General features: G+C 41.2%; 1 protein-coding gene across 1 annotated transcript in view; it reads right to left on the minus strand.

Annotated features, from left to right (window-relative positions):
• Window positions 1–649: 649 nt before the first annotated feature.
• CCDC192 (coiled-coil domain containing 192) overlaps window positions 650–15,064 on the minus strand; it is a gene marked incomplete at both ends in the record, with an annotated part of 195,746 nt that continues 181,331 nt past the window's right edge. Inside the window, one exon of the mRNA XM_080804605.1 lies at window positions 650–936. Within this exon, the coding sequence (XP_080660731.1) occupies window positions 650–936 (287 nt within the window). The remainder of the gene's footprint in view (window positions 937–15,064) is intronic.

A 15,064-nucleotide genomic window follows, 5' to 3' on the forward strand; every position in this document is an offset into this window, starting at 1 on the left:
TGTCTCTTTTCCCAAGGAAATGTTGTCCCAGGACACTTTTCCCAAAGGACCACAGTGCTGATTCACCCATTCTTTATTTATTTTTATTGCTTTAATTTTATTTCACTTCTCTGCTCGCTAAATGCTAGTAAGAGACATGCCATAAAGAAATATAGTCTAAAGGACATGAAAAAACAGACCTCATGGCTGTTTACTCTGCTGGCAACGATTCCACTCTTCAGTACCCCCATTTTCCCCAGTTTGAAGCTCGCCTTCCATGACAGTTTTCTGTCCACAGATGAGCTGCTTATGGATATAGGTATGGTGCCACCTTGCAATGTGACAAAACTCTGATAAGACAATGACACTATGTTCTTTGACCATCAGTCTAGCTGTGTGTTTTTCTTTTCTGTGTGGTTATCTGGGATATCTAAAAACATAGTATTCTGCGAGTATGTAGGTTACCTGATGGCTGATGTCTGAAGGGGAAGTATTCAGGGATTACTTCCGAAGAATCCCCTTTGTTTTGTTTCCTTCCAATACAAAAGTTATGGGATCTATTCAAACCCATCATCTTGAATTTGAGTTTGCTACTGGGGAGACTAGCTGGGTTCTGGACTTTACGCTGGTGACACTTAATAAACATTTATTATTTTCTTACTAAGAATCCTTACATATCTTCATCAGAGACCACAGGGGTGACACTGTTATTAATGAAAATTGGGGCTTCTTGTAAACATTCTGGACTGTCCTTCACCTCTTGGAAGGGCTGGGATCCCCGCTCAGCTTCCAGCTGCTGAATTTTCCTTTCCTTTTCCTCTAAAACATCTTCCAGCTGGGTGATCTTCTCAGTCTGAAGGGAAACCTGTGTCGACAACTCCATAATCAGGTTAATTTTTCGATCACCTTCTTCCACAGGCGGGAGACCGCCACAGGACTCTTTCCGAGCATTGTCTTCTAGAGCAAAGAGGAAAAAGAAAGTCTGAGCAGTTTTAATTGGATTTCCCAGAATTCAAAGAGAGGGAAGATGAAAAAGCTTTATTTCTCACGTTCTTAAAAGGGAACACAGATGTTGCGTCATCTGGTCAGATAGACAGAGAATGGAATCTGGATACAGTGAGGGGAAAGTTTCTGGGTGCTCATGAAAAAAGAACTTGGAAGCCTCCAGAGAGGGAGGAGAATCAGTTTTTGCCAACTCTTTTTTGTACACATTGAACTTTTAATTAACCTTGGGAATTAGCACTCCTTGAAAATCCAATCTATAAACAATAGCCATCCCAAGTTTCACAGTATCCTTTTGCCTAAGAATCTTTCACAAGAGTGACTATCAAGTAAAGATATACTTTAAATTTGAATTTTCACTCAACTCAGAAAACAAAAAATTTGTTATTGCCCCTTCTGGAGGATGTGATGAGAAAAGACTAGCTCCTTAACCCAAGTCAGCTTTATAGTTGGCAGGGGTATAACTTGAGGTGATCCAGGAAAAGCTATTAGCATGGTATGTGCCATAGAGATTCTTTTTTTAAGGTCCGAACCTTTTTCAGCATTTCTTAATAAAAATTACCAGTATCTCCTAGAGGGAAAAGCTTATCCTTTATAACTTCTGACCCCTCAGATAAGGATAAAAGCCTGAGTAAAGAAGGAGAGGGAGGCTCCAGTAAGGAGATAAAATTTTGGTGGCTGGCAGCAGGGAAACCTTAAAAAAAAAAAAGAAGAAGAAGAAGTCCCAGTAGACCATCAAAAAATGTAGCTGTGAAAAGCAAACCTCATCCTACTGGGGTTTAGTAGGATCACCCTCCTTTACCACTCTCATCCTGGAATTTCCACCATTAAAATCATGTCTCTATGTTACATAAAGTGCAGACATTAACTAATGTCTGTAAGGGTTGTCAATTGCTTGGGTGTCATTGTAGGAATAATGGAGCTAGTAGCATATGAATGAATGGTATTGACAGCCGATTACTGTGGTTAAAGGTCCAACATTTACTCAGTCCTCAGTGAACACAAACCCCACAGTTGCACCCTAAGGAAATCTAACTGCAGGTCCAGGAGACAGATGCCTGCTACTATTGTGTGAAGATGGGGCAGCTTTGCTGTGATGGCCCATGCAGGCAGGGAATCACCCACTTCTCAGCAAATAAAACTCATTTTTGTTTGCTTGTTTTCTAATTTCCCCCAAGGGATCCTGGGATGAAAGCTTGAACACTGACTTGCACAGTGGCCGGGATGCTTTGGGCCTCCCAGAAGTGATGAGAAGGAAGATCAGGATGTTCTCTGCTCTTAGCAATTGTGCTTAGTGATGTCCTACATTTCGAGAATCCAGGGGGAAGTTTTTGTTCTGAAGATGGGAAATTTTAACACTAATATTGAAAGAGATGGTAGTTTGCCCGCCTTTCTTTACAAGCTATGAAAAAAATCTCCATATCTCAAAGGAGCATGTAGTTTGTTGTCTGAAATGAGATGTACTGTGAATATAAAATACACATTTGATTTTGAAGGCTTAGTGTGAAAGAAATGTGAACTATCTCATTAGATTTTAAAAATTGGTTATGTATGAAAACAATATTTTGGATCTGTTGTGTAACATAAGATACATTTTAGGACAATATCCACTCATTCATTTTTCTTGTTTTAAAAATGTGGCTCCTAGAATATGGAAAATTTTGTATGTGGCCTGCATTGGTGGCTCTCACTTTTCTGCTGGCTGGTCCTGGGCTCGAGTTTCCTTTTGGATAAGCACTTTCTGAAATCCAGGAAGATGGGTTCCTCGTAGGTGCCTCTAGCTAACATGTATCGTTGTTATTTGGGAGGGAGGATTGTTGACTCTCAACCATTAGCACACAGTTCATTTTTCTGTTACTTCCAAAGGTGGAGGTATGGAAATCTGGGCTTGGGAGAGTGGGTTCTTGTGGGTTGAAGTGAGTTTCCACGGGATCAGAGAGCAAAGACACTGTTGCCACTGTTTAGTGGCAACAAGAGGCAGTGAGAAGATAGAAAGGAAAGGAACAGTGGGCAGGATAGGGAAGGCAGGGCCTTCGTGAGGCTCCGGGATGGAGAAGGGCCTCGGAAGCCTCCCTCCTTGTTGTGCCGGCTTGTCCTCTTTCTCCTTGACCTCTTCTTCCATCTTTTCTTTCTCCAGTTTTTCCTCTCTTTTCAGGAGGAGTTATTTCCTACCAATTTATACAACTAAAAAAAGGTGTTTAGTGCCATTACAGAAGGCAAACTGGTCAAAAGTGTTTGTTTTTACAAGAATGCAATATAGGTGGAATACTTTGTTCATCTGATTCTAGTGATAAAGGGGTAAAAATGCAGCAGGATGGCATTACCTGGGAATTGCTGTTACTAGGTCTACATCTTCTGTCTCTGCCCTCCCAGAGAGAGTAATCCAGAGAGAAGGTAGAGAGAGAATGAGGGAAAGAGAGACTGGGTGTCTTGGTTAGCTCAGGCTGCCATAACACAATACCAAACCATTGCCAGGGGGCTTGAACAACAGAGATTTATTTTCTCACAGTTCTGGAGGCTGATAGTTTGAGATCCAGGTGCAAGCATAGATGGGTTCTGGTGAGAACTCCGCCTGGTTTGCGGAGAGCAACCTTCCCACTGGGGCCTCCCATGGCGCAGAGAGAGACCACAAGCTCTCTGATGTTTTCTTCTAAGGTCACTCATCTCATGACCCTACCCTTATGACCTCACTGAAACTTAATCACTCCCAAAGCACCATCTCCAAATGCTGTTGCATTGGGGTTAGGGATTCAACGTATTAATTTCATTGGGGACACAATTCAGACAATAGCACAAGTAAAAGACAATTGGAAAAGGAGAGTTAGCACAAGGGCCTTGATTCTCACTGTATTGTTTTCATGTATTAAATGGAAATGCTGGTAAGAAGATAAGTTAAAGTGCATCTACATACCAGCTTTTTTAGATTCCCTATTTAAGTGATACCTTATAGTATTTGTCTTTCTCTGTCTGACGTATTTTACCAAGCAGAATGTACTTAAAACCTGACCTGATCGAAAAAGAGTGGAGTGGTATTTACTAAGAGATGGGGGATAGGGAGGGAGGAATTGGAGAGGTATTGGTCAAAGTGTACAAATTTCTAGTTATAAATTCTGAGTAATGTGTAACATAATGATGATAATTAAAAATACTGTACTGCAAATTTGTAAGTCGCTGGGAGAATAGATCTTAAATGTTTGCTCCACAAAATAGAAATGGTAATTCTGTGATGGGATGGTATTCTTAGCTAACTTTGTGGTGGAATTGTTTTGCAAAATACGCGTGCATCTCGTGAATACATGGTGCACTTTAAACTTACACCAGGTTTTAGGCCAATTATAATCTCAATAAAACTGGGGAGAAAAAAGAAAAAAAGAAGTACATATACCAAGAAGGAAATTTCTCATACAGCTATATTTTACTATTTAATGACCTCTTCAGTGCTCGCTTCGGCAGCACATATATTAATGACCTCTTCACACATACAATGAAAATATTTTTGTTCTGTTTCTAAACACATTACAAATCACAGAAGCATTTTAAACTCTTCCATGAAGTGGGGAACTCCAGAATAGGGACTCATATCCTATCTGTAGTGGAAATAGCCCAAGGCCACCCCAGTGATTTGTCCAGACTCCACCACTAATCTCTGCCTGATCTGCTGTACCCCATTTTCCTGGAGTCAAGGCTCCCTTACCCAGAAGCTCCTGACAGCTCTACTCATCCCCACATCTCAAACACTGGTGGTCCTTCCTAGATTTTCATTAGCAGCTCGTATAGTCTTGCCAAGGTCATATCTGCCTGAAGCATGGAGGATTCTGTCATCTGACCGGATAATCTTGGGAATGGTTAGCCCCATTCCCAGGGGCTCCAGGAGACACAGAGATAAGAGAAATTCTCCTGTCACAGGGAAGGAGAAAACCTGATTAGCCATAGTCAGGGTATGACATCACAATTGCTACCATTGTAGAGGTTTTTACAAGTACATGCTGTTTTTCATGATTTCCCCTTCTTCAGCTTCAATTTAAAATAGGCGTGAAGCAAGAATGAGAATGATGGCTTAGGGTCATGGCAACGAGGAAATGGAGGTGGCAGTTGTGCAAGGTTAAAAAGGTTTAGAAAGAAGACAGACAACAGGGGCATTCTTTTGCTCACAGCTGGGGCAGGCTGGGCTCACTTTTTGATGTAGCCTTGAAAGACAAAAGGCCCAGAAAAAATTGTGCCATTTGCCTTAGACCATTTCCAGCTTCTCATTCTTAATAGCATTAAACACTTCATGCTCTTAGCAAAGTGCTGTATGTGAGTTATATCAAAAATACCAGTAACTAAAGAGAAAATAGCAGAGGTCATTATAGTTTGAGTAGCTTAGAGACTTAGACTCGGCTTAGAATTGGTATTTGGGACCATCTGATCTCACCTGCACATTACACCTGAACATCCCTATTAATTAGGGAATTCCATCTGCAACATCCCTAACTGATGCTTTTTTAAGTGGCTCTCAGGCATGAGTGTCTCTCCTGCTCTTCATAGGTCAGCTGCCAGTAGTAATCAATGAACAAAATTTGCCTTTTATCATCAGTGTGGCTTCACGTTGTTAGAGAGATACCCGGTGGGTAGAAAGCTGTGATGGGCAGACTGAAGGAGAGCAGGATATGGCTTGCTGCTAATCAGAGAAAGGACATATGGTGTAATACTAGGTTCAAAGACCTAAATCACGTGGAAACATTGCTTTGTGCATCTGGGAAGTTAGAAGTTTCGTGTCCACAGTGATACATTGCTGAAGGGTGACCCAGTGAGTGTCTGGGAGGCTTTTTTTAGATTTTCTAAACACTTGTTTCTAAAAATGGGTGTTTCCTCCTTTAGATCCCTTCACTCATGCCACCAATGTAAAAATGTTGAATGAACACAGAAATGCTAAGAACCACTGATCTAGTTTCTGCTTCCCGTGCCTCTCATGACGGGAAGCACACATCTCCCCAGGCAGGTCTCCACAGTCATTTTAAAAATTAATTCATTAGTAATTAGTCACTGGGACCCTGCATGTAGAGAACGAATGAGATGCGCACTTGGCTCCCACATTCACAGTTCCACGCTTGGACAGGGGAGAGGTGGCACTGAGTTGGGCCCTAAAGGACATTCAGGATTTAGCCTAAACAAACATCTGTGCTGCGTACCACCTCATCAGTGTTTACTTTTCTCTCTGCTTTTCAAGCTAATGACCAAGACTGCCAAGTGTTTACTCAATAAGAAAGACTCTTCCCGGTGAGGTGATTAAATACCTTATTTCATCAGAGCCACCCAGGATTACTGTTTGGCCTAAAAGACTATGTCAGCTTCCTCCTCTGTACAAATGCCCATCACTCTGACTCACCTTCATGTGGTTTTGGAAGCTGTATATATTTCTCAGTAACCACAAGGGAGTCCAGTTTCATCTACTGCCATACTTGGACTTGAAAATTGGCTCATGCTTGTAAATAGCGCTCTCTCACTACTTGAACAATAAACAAAACTTCAACAATAACCTTCCTAGTTTTCTGTCCTTCTCTAGACTTTCATAGTTACCCTCCGAGGATAGTACTTTTCTGCAATAAATGATTTGCTTATTTTGGGGGTTCCTATAGCACAAGTATTTTACTTCTTGAAAATCAGATTATTGGACGCCTGGGTGGCTCAGTTGGTTGAGCCGCTGCCTTCAGCTTGGGTCATGATCCCAGGGTCCTGGGATCGAGTCCCACATCGGGCTTCTTGCTCAGCGGGGAGCCTGCTTCTCTCTTTCTGCCTCTGCCTGCCGCTCTGCCTGCTTGTGTTCCCACTCTCTCTCTCTGACAAATAAATAAGTAAATAAAATCTTAAAAAAAAAAAAAAGTCAGATTAGTCTTACTACTTGAAGTTTTCTCTGTTTGCTCCCTTCAGTGTTTTTATTCATACGGAGACCAGGGTCTCTAGTGACAAACGGCCAACTTCAAAGAGTTTTCAGTTACTTTCTATTAATGCTGTGAATGCTTAGAATACATTTGAAGTTGGCACATGTTTGTTGAATTGGAGATGAGAACAGCACTAAAAAAACCAGAGTTAATTGGGGTACCTGTGTGGCTTAGTTGGTTGGGCATCTGGCTCCTGGTTTCAGCTCAGGTCATAATCCTGGAGTCCTGGGATCGAAGTGTCGCATTGGGCTCCAAGCTCAGCAGGAAGTCTGCTTGGTGATTCTCTCTCTCCCTCTCCCTCTGTCCCCCACTCCCCTGTGCTCTCTCTCCCTCTCAAATAAATACATATTTCTAAAAGAAGAATAGATTTAATTGGCAAATAAGTTTGGTCAGTTAAAAGAACTGAAATGTCGTTTGATAGATGCTTAGAAATTTTCAATGTGTATCCAAAAACTTCTGACATCTTAGTAATGACCACTGTTATGAAAGGATTTTATATTAGCAGAAAAATCTAAAATGCAGTGGTGGATTGGAGCAAATATATATTTTCACCTGGTTGCCACACATTAGATCCTGAACACATGTGTTTTAGTAAATGCTTTGGAAGGAACAAAATACTTAGTTTAAAACTACAATGGCAGGGATGCAGGGCTGATGACATGGGAAGTGCTCTGGAGAGTGAGCAAAGAGCTTATAGAGCACTTAATGAAGAAAACACTCAGGAAAAACAAGGACTGAGAGAGAGTGTGTAGGAAGCATTTGTTGCTTCAAGTTTTGGGGCCTCCCGCAGATGTTGGGCCCATGCCAGTCCCCAGAACCAGCATGAGGGGTCTGGCTGATGTGGATGCTTTGAGGACTTGTACAGTGTTTGAGGACCAGGTAGGATGAAGAACACTCACCTCCAGCTGTTAGCATTGCTCTTATGGCTGTAGGATGCTCTTACTGGGAGACATGTTGAAGTAGTAAATGGATTGAGGGAACTACAAATCCCTACCCTCCTTCCTTTGTTGACTTAGAGGCATAAATGCACATGATGCCCATGTTTTGTGTTTATTGAAATGGTTAATTCTGTCTTGCCCAGCACAGGTACTGTAGTTGAAGGATTGCAATAGCTTCACATCTGGTCCTATTGCTTCTGTGACCTGCCCTTTCAGTTTGGTTTCAGCTCTATACAGAGTCTCATTCAACTTTATGTTGGTCTTGACAGTCTTTTGTCTAAAATCTTCTGATGATTTTTCATCTCATGTAGACTAAAAACTCACCTTCTATACATACTATGTGATCTGGCCCCCCTTTACCTCACGAACACATGTATTCTTTCTTTCCTCGTTCCTAACAGGCTAGGCATGTTTCTACCTCAGGGCCTTTACATTTGCTACTTCTTCTGCCTGGATAATTGCAGCTTGGGTGCATATATGGATAGTTCCCTCAGTTCCTTCAGGTCTCTCTTCTCCAAAGTCACCTTCACCCAGTGAAGTCTCCCCCAGATGTCTTGCCTACAATTTCAGTGCTGTCCCTATTGCTGGACAAGTCAGATTCTTGTTCCCTGCTTTGTTTTTCTGAAATGTTATGTCTAACAATTCATTTTTGTCTTCTTGGTAGTCTCTTTCTACCCCACTAGAATGAAAGCTCCTTGATGGCAGAAATACTTGACTGTTTTGTTCACTACTTTGTCTTCTCTATCTAAAGCAATGCCTGGGGGCGCCTGGGTGGCTCAGTGGGTTAAAGCCTCTGCCTTCGGCTCCGGTCATGATCCCAGGGTCCTGGGATCAAGCCCCGCATCGGGCTCTCTGCTCAGTGGGGAGCCTGCTTCCTCCTCTCTCTATGCCTGCTTCTCTGTGATCTCTGTCTGTCAAATAAATGGATAAAATCTTAAATAAATAAATAAATAAATAAATAAATAAAGCAATGCCTGGCATGTGTCTTAAGTCATTTATTAAGTGACTAAATGGATGAAAGTTAAGTGCATATATGATCCAAAACCATGGTAGCAATGCACAGTCTGAAGGTTTCCATTGGTGCATAGTTCCCAGATTTCCTCCCCAGGCACATATTTTATTCACAGAAAGCTTTTCACTACTGCATCTCCACACACTAACATCCCAGAAAACAAACTGTCCTGATTATAGAATGTAGTACTTAACACTTGTGAATTTAAGTTTTTGTTAAATGGAAAAATGGAAAAGTTAGAATAACTCTCTTCCAGATCTGTGACTTAGATTCTATGAGCTATAAAAACGGTTCTCCACACTGGCACTTGGGGAGTTTCATCAGTATGGAGAATCCAAGATCTCACTGCTGAAAGTCTGCTTGAGTGAATCTAGGAGGGTGTCTGGGAATCCATAGTTTTACAGAGTGCCCTAGGTGCTTCTGATGATTGGCCAAGTTTTGGCAGTTGAATTTCTGCTGACCTGTAATAAGCATGGGGAGCTAAATTTCTGGCTAAATCCTAAAAGGTAGGCCAGAAATCTTCCAGGCATGCCTCTTCTTGACAAGGCTGCAGTACGCATAGCAGAAGAGAGATCACGTCTATTATACTCTCAGTGCCTCTCCCTTGTTACTTGACATGGCTCTGCCTGTGACTATTACCACTGACTGAATGTATCCATGATCTTCCCCTCCCTCCCTCCACAATTAGCTTAAATCTCCACAACAACTTGCCAGGTCTAACTTGGCTGAATCATCTCCAGAATCCCAAGAAAATGATGAGTTTGAAAGTTTGTTTTTGCTTTTGTTTCTGTTTCTCAGTTGGTGGATGGATCCATTTCCTCACAAGCTAGTCTAGAAAGGAAAAGAGGTGTCTCTCAAAAGAGAAATGATGCCTTGAGGGCAAGCACAGTGATTCCCCAGCTTCCATAGCTGCCACCATCACATAGGGAGCAAGTGAATCCCCTTCAGCAGATCTGAATCCAGGATTTTCTTTCTGGAGCTTCCTGAAGCCAGTCAATCTGTCCCCAAAAGACTGATAAGAATATTATATTAGAAAGATGTGTGAATACCGTGGTACTAGGTTGGGAGGTGGGAGAGATTTGTTTGTGTGGAAGAGCAAATGAGGACATCTCAAGATGGTGCCACAAAATGAATATAGGCTGGTCCATGATGGGAGAGGGAGGAAAGCAACCAGTGGCCAGACACTAGGTGGGGGCCTAGTGCAGTGCTGCATCCCACCTTCTATCTTTACCAGATAGAAGGGTAGAACACTGTAGGTTAACTTGGTCCTGCTCCCTTTCAGGGAAGGGTATCTTCCTACCCTCTTCAGGGTCTTAGATCTTATCAAATTGTTCTACTGAAGGAGTTCTTCAGCAAGATTGGGAAACAACACAAACACTGTTAGCATCACAATGCACATGAGTTATGCCTAGAGGAAATCAATCTAAGGGGAAGAAATGTTTTTTATTGGAGTCTCTTCTACATTTTCCAGTGAGCAGGACCTGAAGTCCCCTCCTATAAATCTGGTTCCATTGAAGAGAAGAGTGGTTCAAGCACAATGGCTGATGCCTGGTCAGAGGCCTAAAGGTGAAAATGGACTCTGGTAGGGGAAAAGGAAATTCATAGGAGGGAGATACATAGGAGACTGAGAAAAAAAGAAAAAGAAGTGATAGTAGTTGAAGGATTATTTCTATGCCTATTGGTGGTGGAATCAGTATGAACTCAAAGGCAATTGGAGAAATAAAAATAAAGATGATTTTATATTATTTGGACTGCATGTTGCACTAGAGTGTAACAGTGAGACTCTCCTGCTTTTCTTCTTGATGCACAGGGGTTATATGAGGCCAAGTCCATAGAATGAAGAATACCAATTTGGTTGTTTGCATTAATTTTCAGTTATTTGTTACAATTTCTGATGTTGCATGCCTTGGAGAATTTATATGATGCTGTAGTAAGAATAGTATTGGCAGTGTTATTCTTTGACAGGGGCAATGAAAATTAATGTGTTTTTTTTTTTAATAGAGAAAGGTAAGATAAATAATTCTTCATCTTTGTGGATTAGGGATTTGCTTGTATCAACTAGGCAGAAGAATGGGTTTTGTGGAGAAGAGTGCAAGTCATTTTGATTGAGTTGACTTGACAGTGCTATTAAATGTCCCTGACAACAGGACACTTGGATGCGGTCATTTGGAGTGACATGGCAGCTATACCTCACCACATATGGGTTCTTCTCTTCCTTAAGTCTTATCCTATCCCTCAACTTCTTCCTTTTGCTTGGCTTAGTGATGGTATCATGGAATTTTACCAGCCTCCTGGATTCAGTGCTAGGTCTAGACTCAGCGCTTCTTGGATGAAGATAAGAAATATATGCAGAAGATATAATAAATTGCAAAAAAAAAATACTATTGTGACAAAGACTCTTTTCCTAACCAAACTTTACTTAGGCTCCTCTGAACTCATCTTTCAACCTTGTCTCCAGGTGCCCACTTGCCGAGAGAAGTCTGCTCAATCACTTTTTGAGAATCCCCACCCTTAGAATCTGATCATCCTCCAGATCTGATGAAATTCCTTATCCTCTACCATGTCACCCAGGTGACATCCGGTCACCCTGACCTGCCTCCCTCCTTACTCATCCCCCACCAACAAACTGCACACACAGCCCCTACTATAAATCCCCACTTTTCCTTGTCATAATGTAGAGTGGAGCCACCCTCTCTTTCCTACTGTGTTAGTCTGGACACTAATTGCCATCAGTAGCCCTTAATAAAGTCTTCCTCACTGTTTGCCCGGGTGTCACTATTGTTGTTGTTGTTTTCTTAAAAATAGCAGCTGAAGGATCACACAGAATTTATTTGGATTGTTTATGTATTTCACCCTGGAATCCTAAAAATGATAAAATCAACTGCAGCTAGTACTGTCCAAGTTCAGTTTTCACATCATGCAGAACAGTTGTCCAAGTGGTGAACACTCCTTCTTTTGATAATGACATTGCTGAGATTAATTACTGAGATTTTTAATTATGTAAAACATTAAGCAGAGGATGCTCTTCTGGCTCCATCCATTAATCAACAAGCTTCTCAGAGTACTTTAGAAATAGAGAGGTAGGGTAGGCAAAATAATGCCCCTCCCCAAAGATGTCCACAAAGTTATCCGGAATAATGGGCCCCCAAAGATGTCCCCAGACCTCTGAATATGTTTCTGAAGATGTTACACTGCTGCCTTTGAAGATGGAGAAAGGAACCACAAGGCAAGAAAAGTATGTGGCCTGTAGAAACTGGAAAAGTAAAGAACCAGATTCTACCCTAAAGCTGCCTTGTGACAACAAGGAACATAGTCTGTTGATGCCTTGATTTTAATGTGGTGACACCCGTTTTAGACTTTCGGTCTTCAGAACTTTAAGATAATAAATCTGTGCTGTTTTAAGCCACTAAATTTGTGGCAATGTGTTATAGCAGTAATGGGAAGCAAATATAGAAGGGAAAACTAAGGAACATCTGAGTAATGAGGAAAATCTATAGGCTTCCCAGAAAGCTCATTTACGTGCAAAGTCAGCAATGGACTTGGATTTCAGCTTAGGTTTCCAGACATCCAGAGAGGTCTGGATTCCAGACCCTCCTGCATCCTCTGGAATCTCATGCCTTTGTTATTCTCCATTCCTTATAAGTGTTAACATTTCCCCTGACTCCAACTCATTAGCATGTAGTCCTCTGATGCCATCTTAAGAAGGAAATAAAACCTGGGGCATGTGGGAGGCTCAGTCCATTAAGCATCTGCCTTTGGCTTAGGTCATGATCTCAGGGTCCGGGGATTGAGCCCCACGACGGGTTCCCTGCTCAGTGGGAAGACTGCTTCTCTGTCTCCCTCTGCCTGCTATTCTGCCTGCTTGAGCTTTCTCTCTCTCTCTCAAGTAAATAAATCTTTTTTAAAAAAGGAAATAAAACCGGGGCGCCTGGGTGGCTCAGTGGGTTAAAGCCTCTGCCTTTGACTCAGGTCATGATCCCAGGGTCCTGGGATCGAGCCCCACATCGGGCTCTCTGCTTGCCAGGAAGCCTGCTTTCCCCTCTCTCTCTCTCTGCCTGCCTCTCTGCCTACTTGTGATCTCTGTCTGTCAAATAAATAAATAAAATCTAGAAAAAAATTAAAAAAAAGGAAATAAAACCCTTTTACTACTTAATGCCTCTTCAGCTGTTGTTCTGTAACTGTTCTCCCCTTTACTATCAGATCTCTTGGAAGAGTTGTCTATACTCTGATTCCCTTTCTCCTTGTGAACATAGCACACTCTAGCTTTTGTTTTCCATTATATTATTCAACTTCACCTTGCTGAACTTACTGATGTCACTAAATCCATTGGACTTAATGTTCATCCTGTAGGGCCTCTGAACATTTGCGGTTGTTGACAGCCTCCCATAAGACACTCTTTCCCTGTAATATGACACTGTTTTCCTCCAAACTTTCTGACTACTCCTTTGGTCTCATTTTGTGGGCTCCTCCTCAGAGTAATTACTGCATGGAGATCCTTTAAACTCCTGGTCTTAAGCTTTCTTCTTTCTCTCTATAGGTCTTTTCTGTGGCCTTGGTTGCATTCTGTTTGTATGAATGATGCTCCAGTTTATAGCTCTAGGTGAGACCTGAGCCCTGGACCTGGGACCCCCCCTCCTTTGAGATCTCTCACGAACATCTAAGAGACAATACATCCTAAACTGAACTCATTATCTAACCTCTAAAACTGAGTTCCTTTCAGTATTCCCTAGCTGAGTAAAGTGGCATCACCATGCCTCCCCTTGCTAAAGTCAGAAAGCTGAGCATTATTTTAGGTTTCTCCTTTACTTTCATGCTCTTCCATTTCTCTTGTCCCTAAGTGCTGTTGGTTCAAACATCTAAATAACTCTTGACTTTGTCTAATTGTCTCCATACCTATTAGATCAGGCTATGTATTCCTGTAATATCTTTCAACTTGTAATTCTCATTCAAAAACTAAGTTCTTAATCTCCATGGGGTACTATTTTATCAAGGACTTTCCCAAACTCCATTATTTCTTCCTCAGTTTTAGTCACTTGATGGAACTATAATAGATGGCCATAAGGAACTAACGGTTGGTGGGACCTACTTTTCAGATGACACAAATGGGCTTTATAGTGACACACCTGAGCATTTGGACATTTATTGTTGGAATCTCCAAGGTTTAGTTCAGAAGAGACCAAGAGAAATGTGGGTTTTAGAGAAGAAGCCCTGAAGTTCCTTTAAGTACATGAGAGGCAACAGCAGAGTTGAAGTGGGTGGGAGATATCAAATCGCACCCTTGAGAAGAACAGCTCCCAGAAACAAGGATTGCTTCTCAGAGTCACCTCCTATACAAGTGTAACCTCATTTTTATTAACTTTCTTTTAATGTTATGCAACTTGCTATTTGTTTACATTTCACGCTAAGAAGACAATAGTAAGAAATGGACTCGGGGAAGGGTGAATGCCAGGGATGTCTGTGCTAACTGAAATCAGCAGTTTAAATATGTTCTGTTCTTGACAACAGCCTATGGAACATGGTTCTTTCAATTCCTCCTCTCAGTGGAATGACATTCCAATTTTATCAGATTTATTTTATCTTTTTGAAATTTCAAGATATAATTTCATCTTAAAATTTCAAAAGATAATTCAGAAGTGATGGAGAAATTCCTCGTGAGGGAATTCAAACAAGCTTTTCTTTATTTAGTAAATCTGATATTTGGTACAAATGTTAATTTTCATTGATGTTTTCCCCATTAATTAACCTCCTTTATCATGTAATTTAAATGCCTTCAGAACATTATCAAAGCTAATGGCAAAGGAGTTATTTTCAGGGTGGGCTTAAATTGAAGGCACCATAGAGAAACACAAAAATGTATCTAGGAGACTACTGAAATTCTTAAAAATATGCTTCTCATACTGAGAAGTTTTGTGGTATACTTTGGATGTATTGTATATTTGTATTTGAAAAATAATATTTATAAGTTTTAGAGCTATCAAAGAACTCCCACAACTACAATTTCACTTTTTTCCTCTTTCTATGCAACTCCCCTCCATACTTGTAAGATAGGAGGAAAGAGAGAGAAAGAGGAAGTGGGAAAAGAAATAAACATTTCCATGGCACCTACTGTGTTACTTTACTAAGAACTAGTTCAGTTTTTTCTGAACTAAGAAAATGCTAACATAATAGGAATCTTAGGAATTGGCAGCTAGATTACCATTAAGGCTTGTGGG

The sequence above is a fragment of the Martes martes genome (genome assembly GCF_963455335.1).
Source record: "Martes martes genome assembly, chromosome: 5".
In the NCBI taxonomy this organism is placed as follows: Eukaryota; Metazoa; Chordata; class Mammalia; order Carnivora; family Mustelidae; genus Martes; species Martes martes.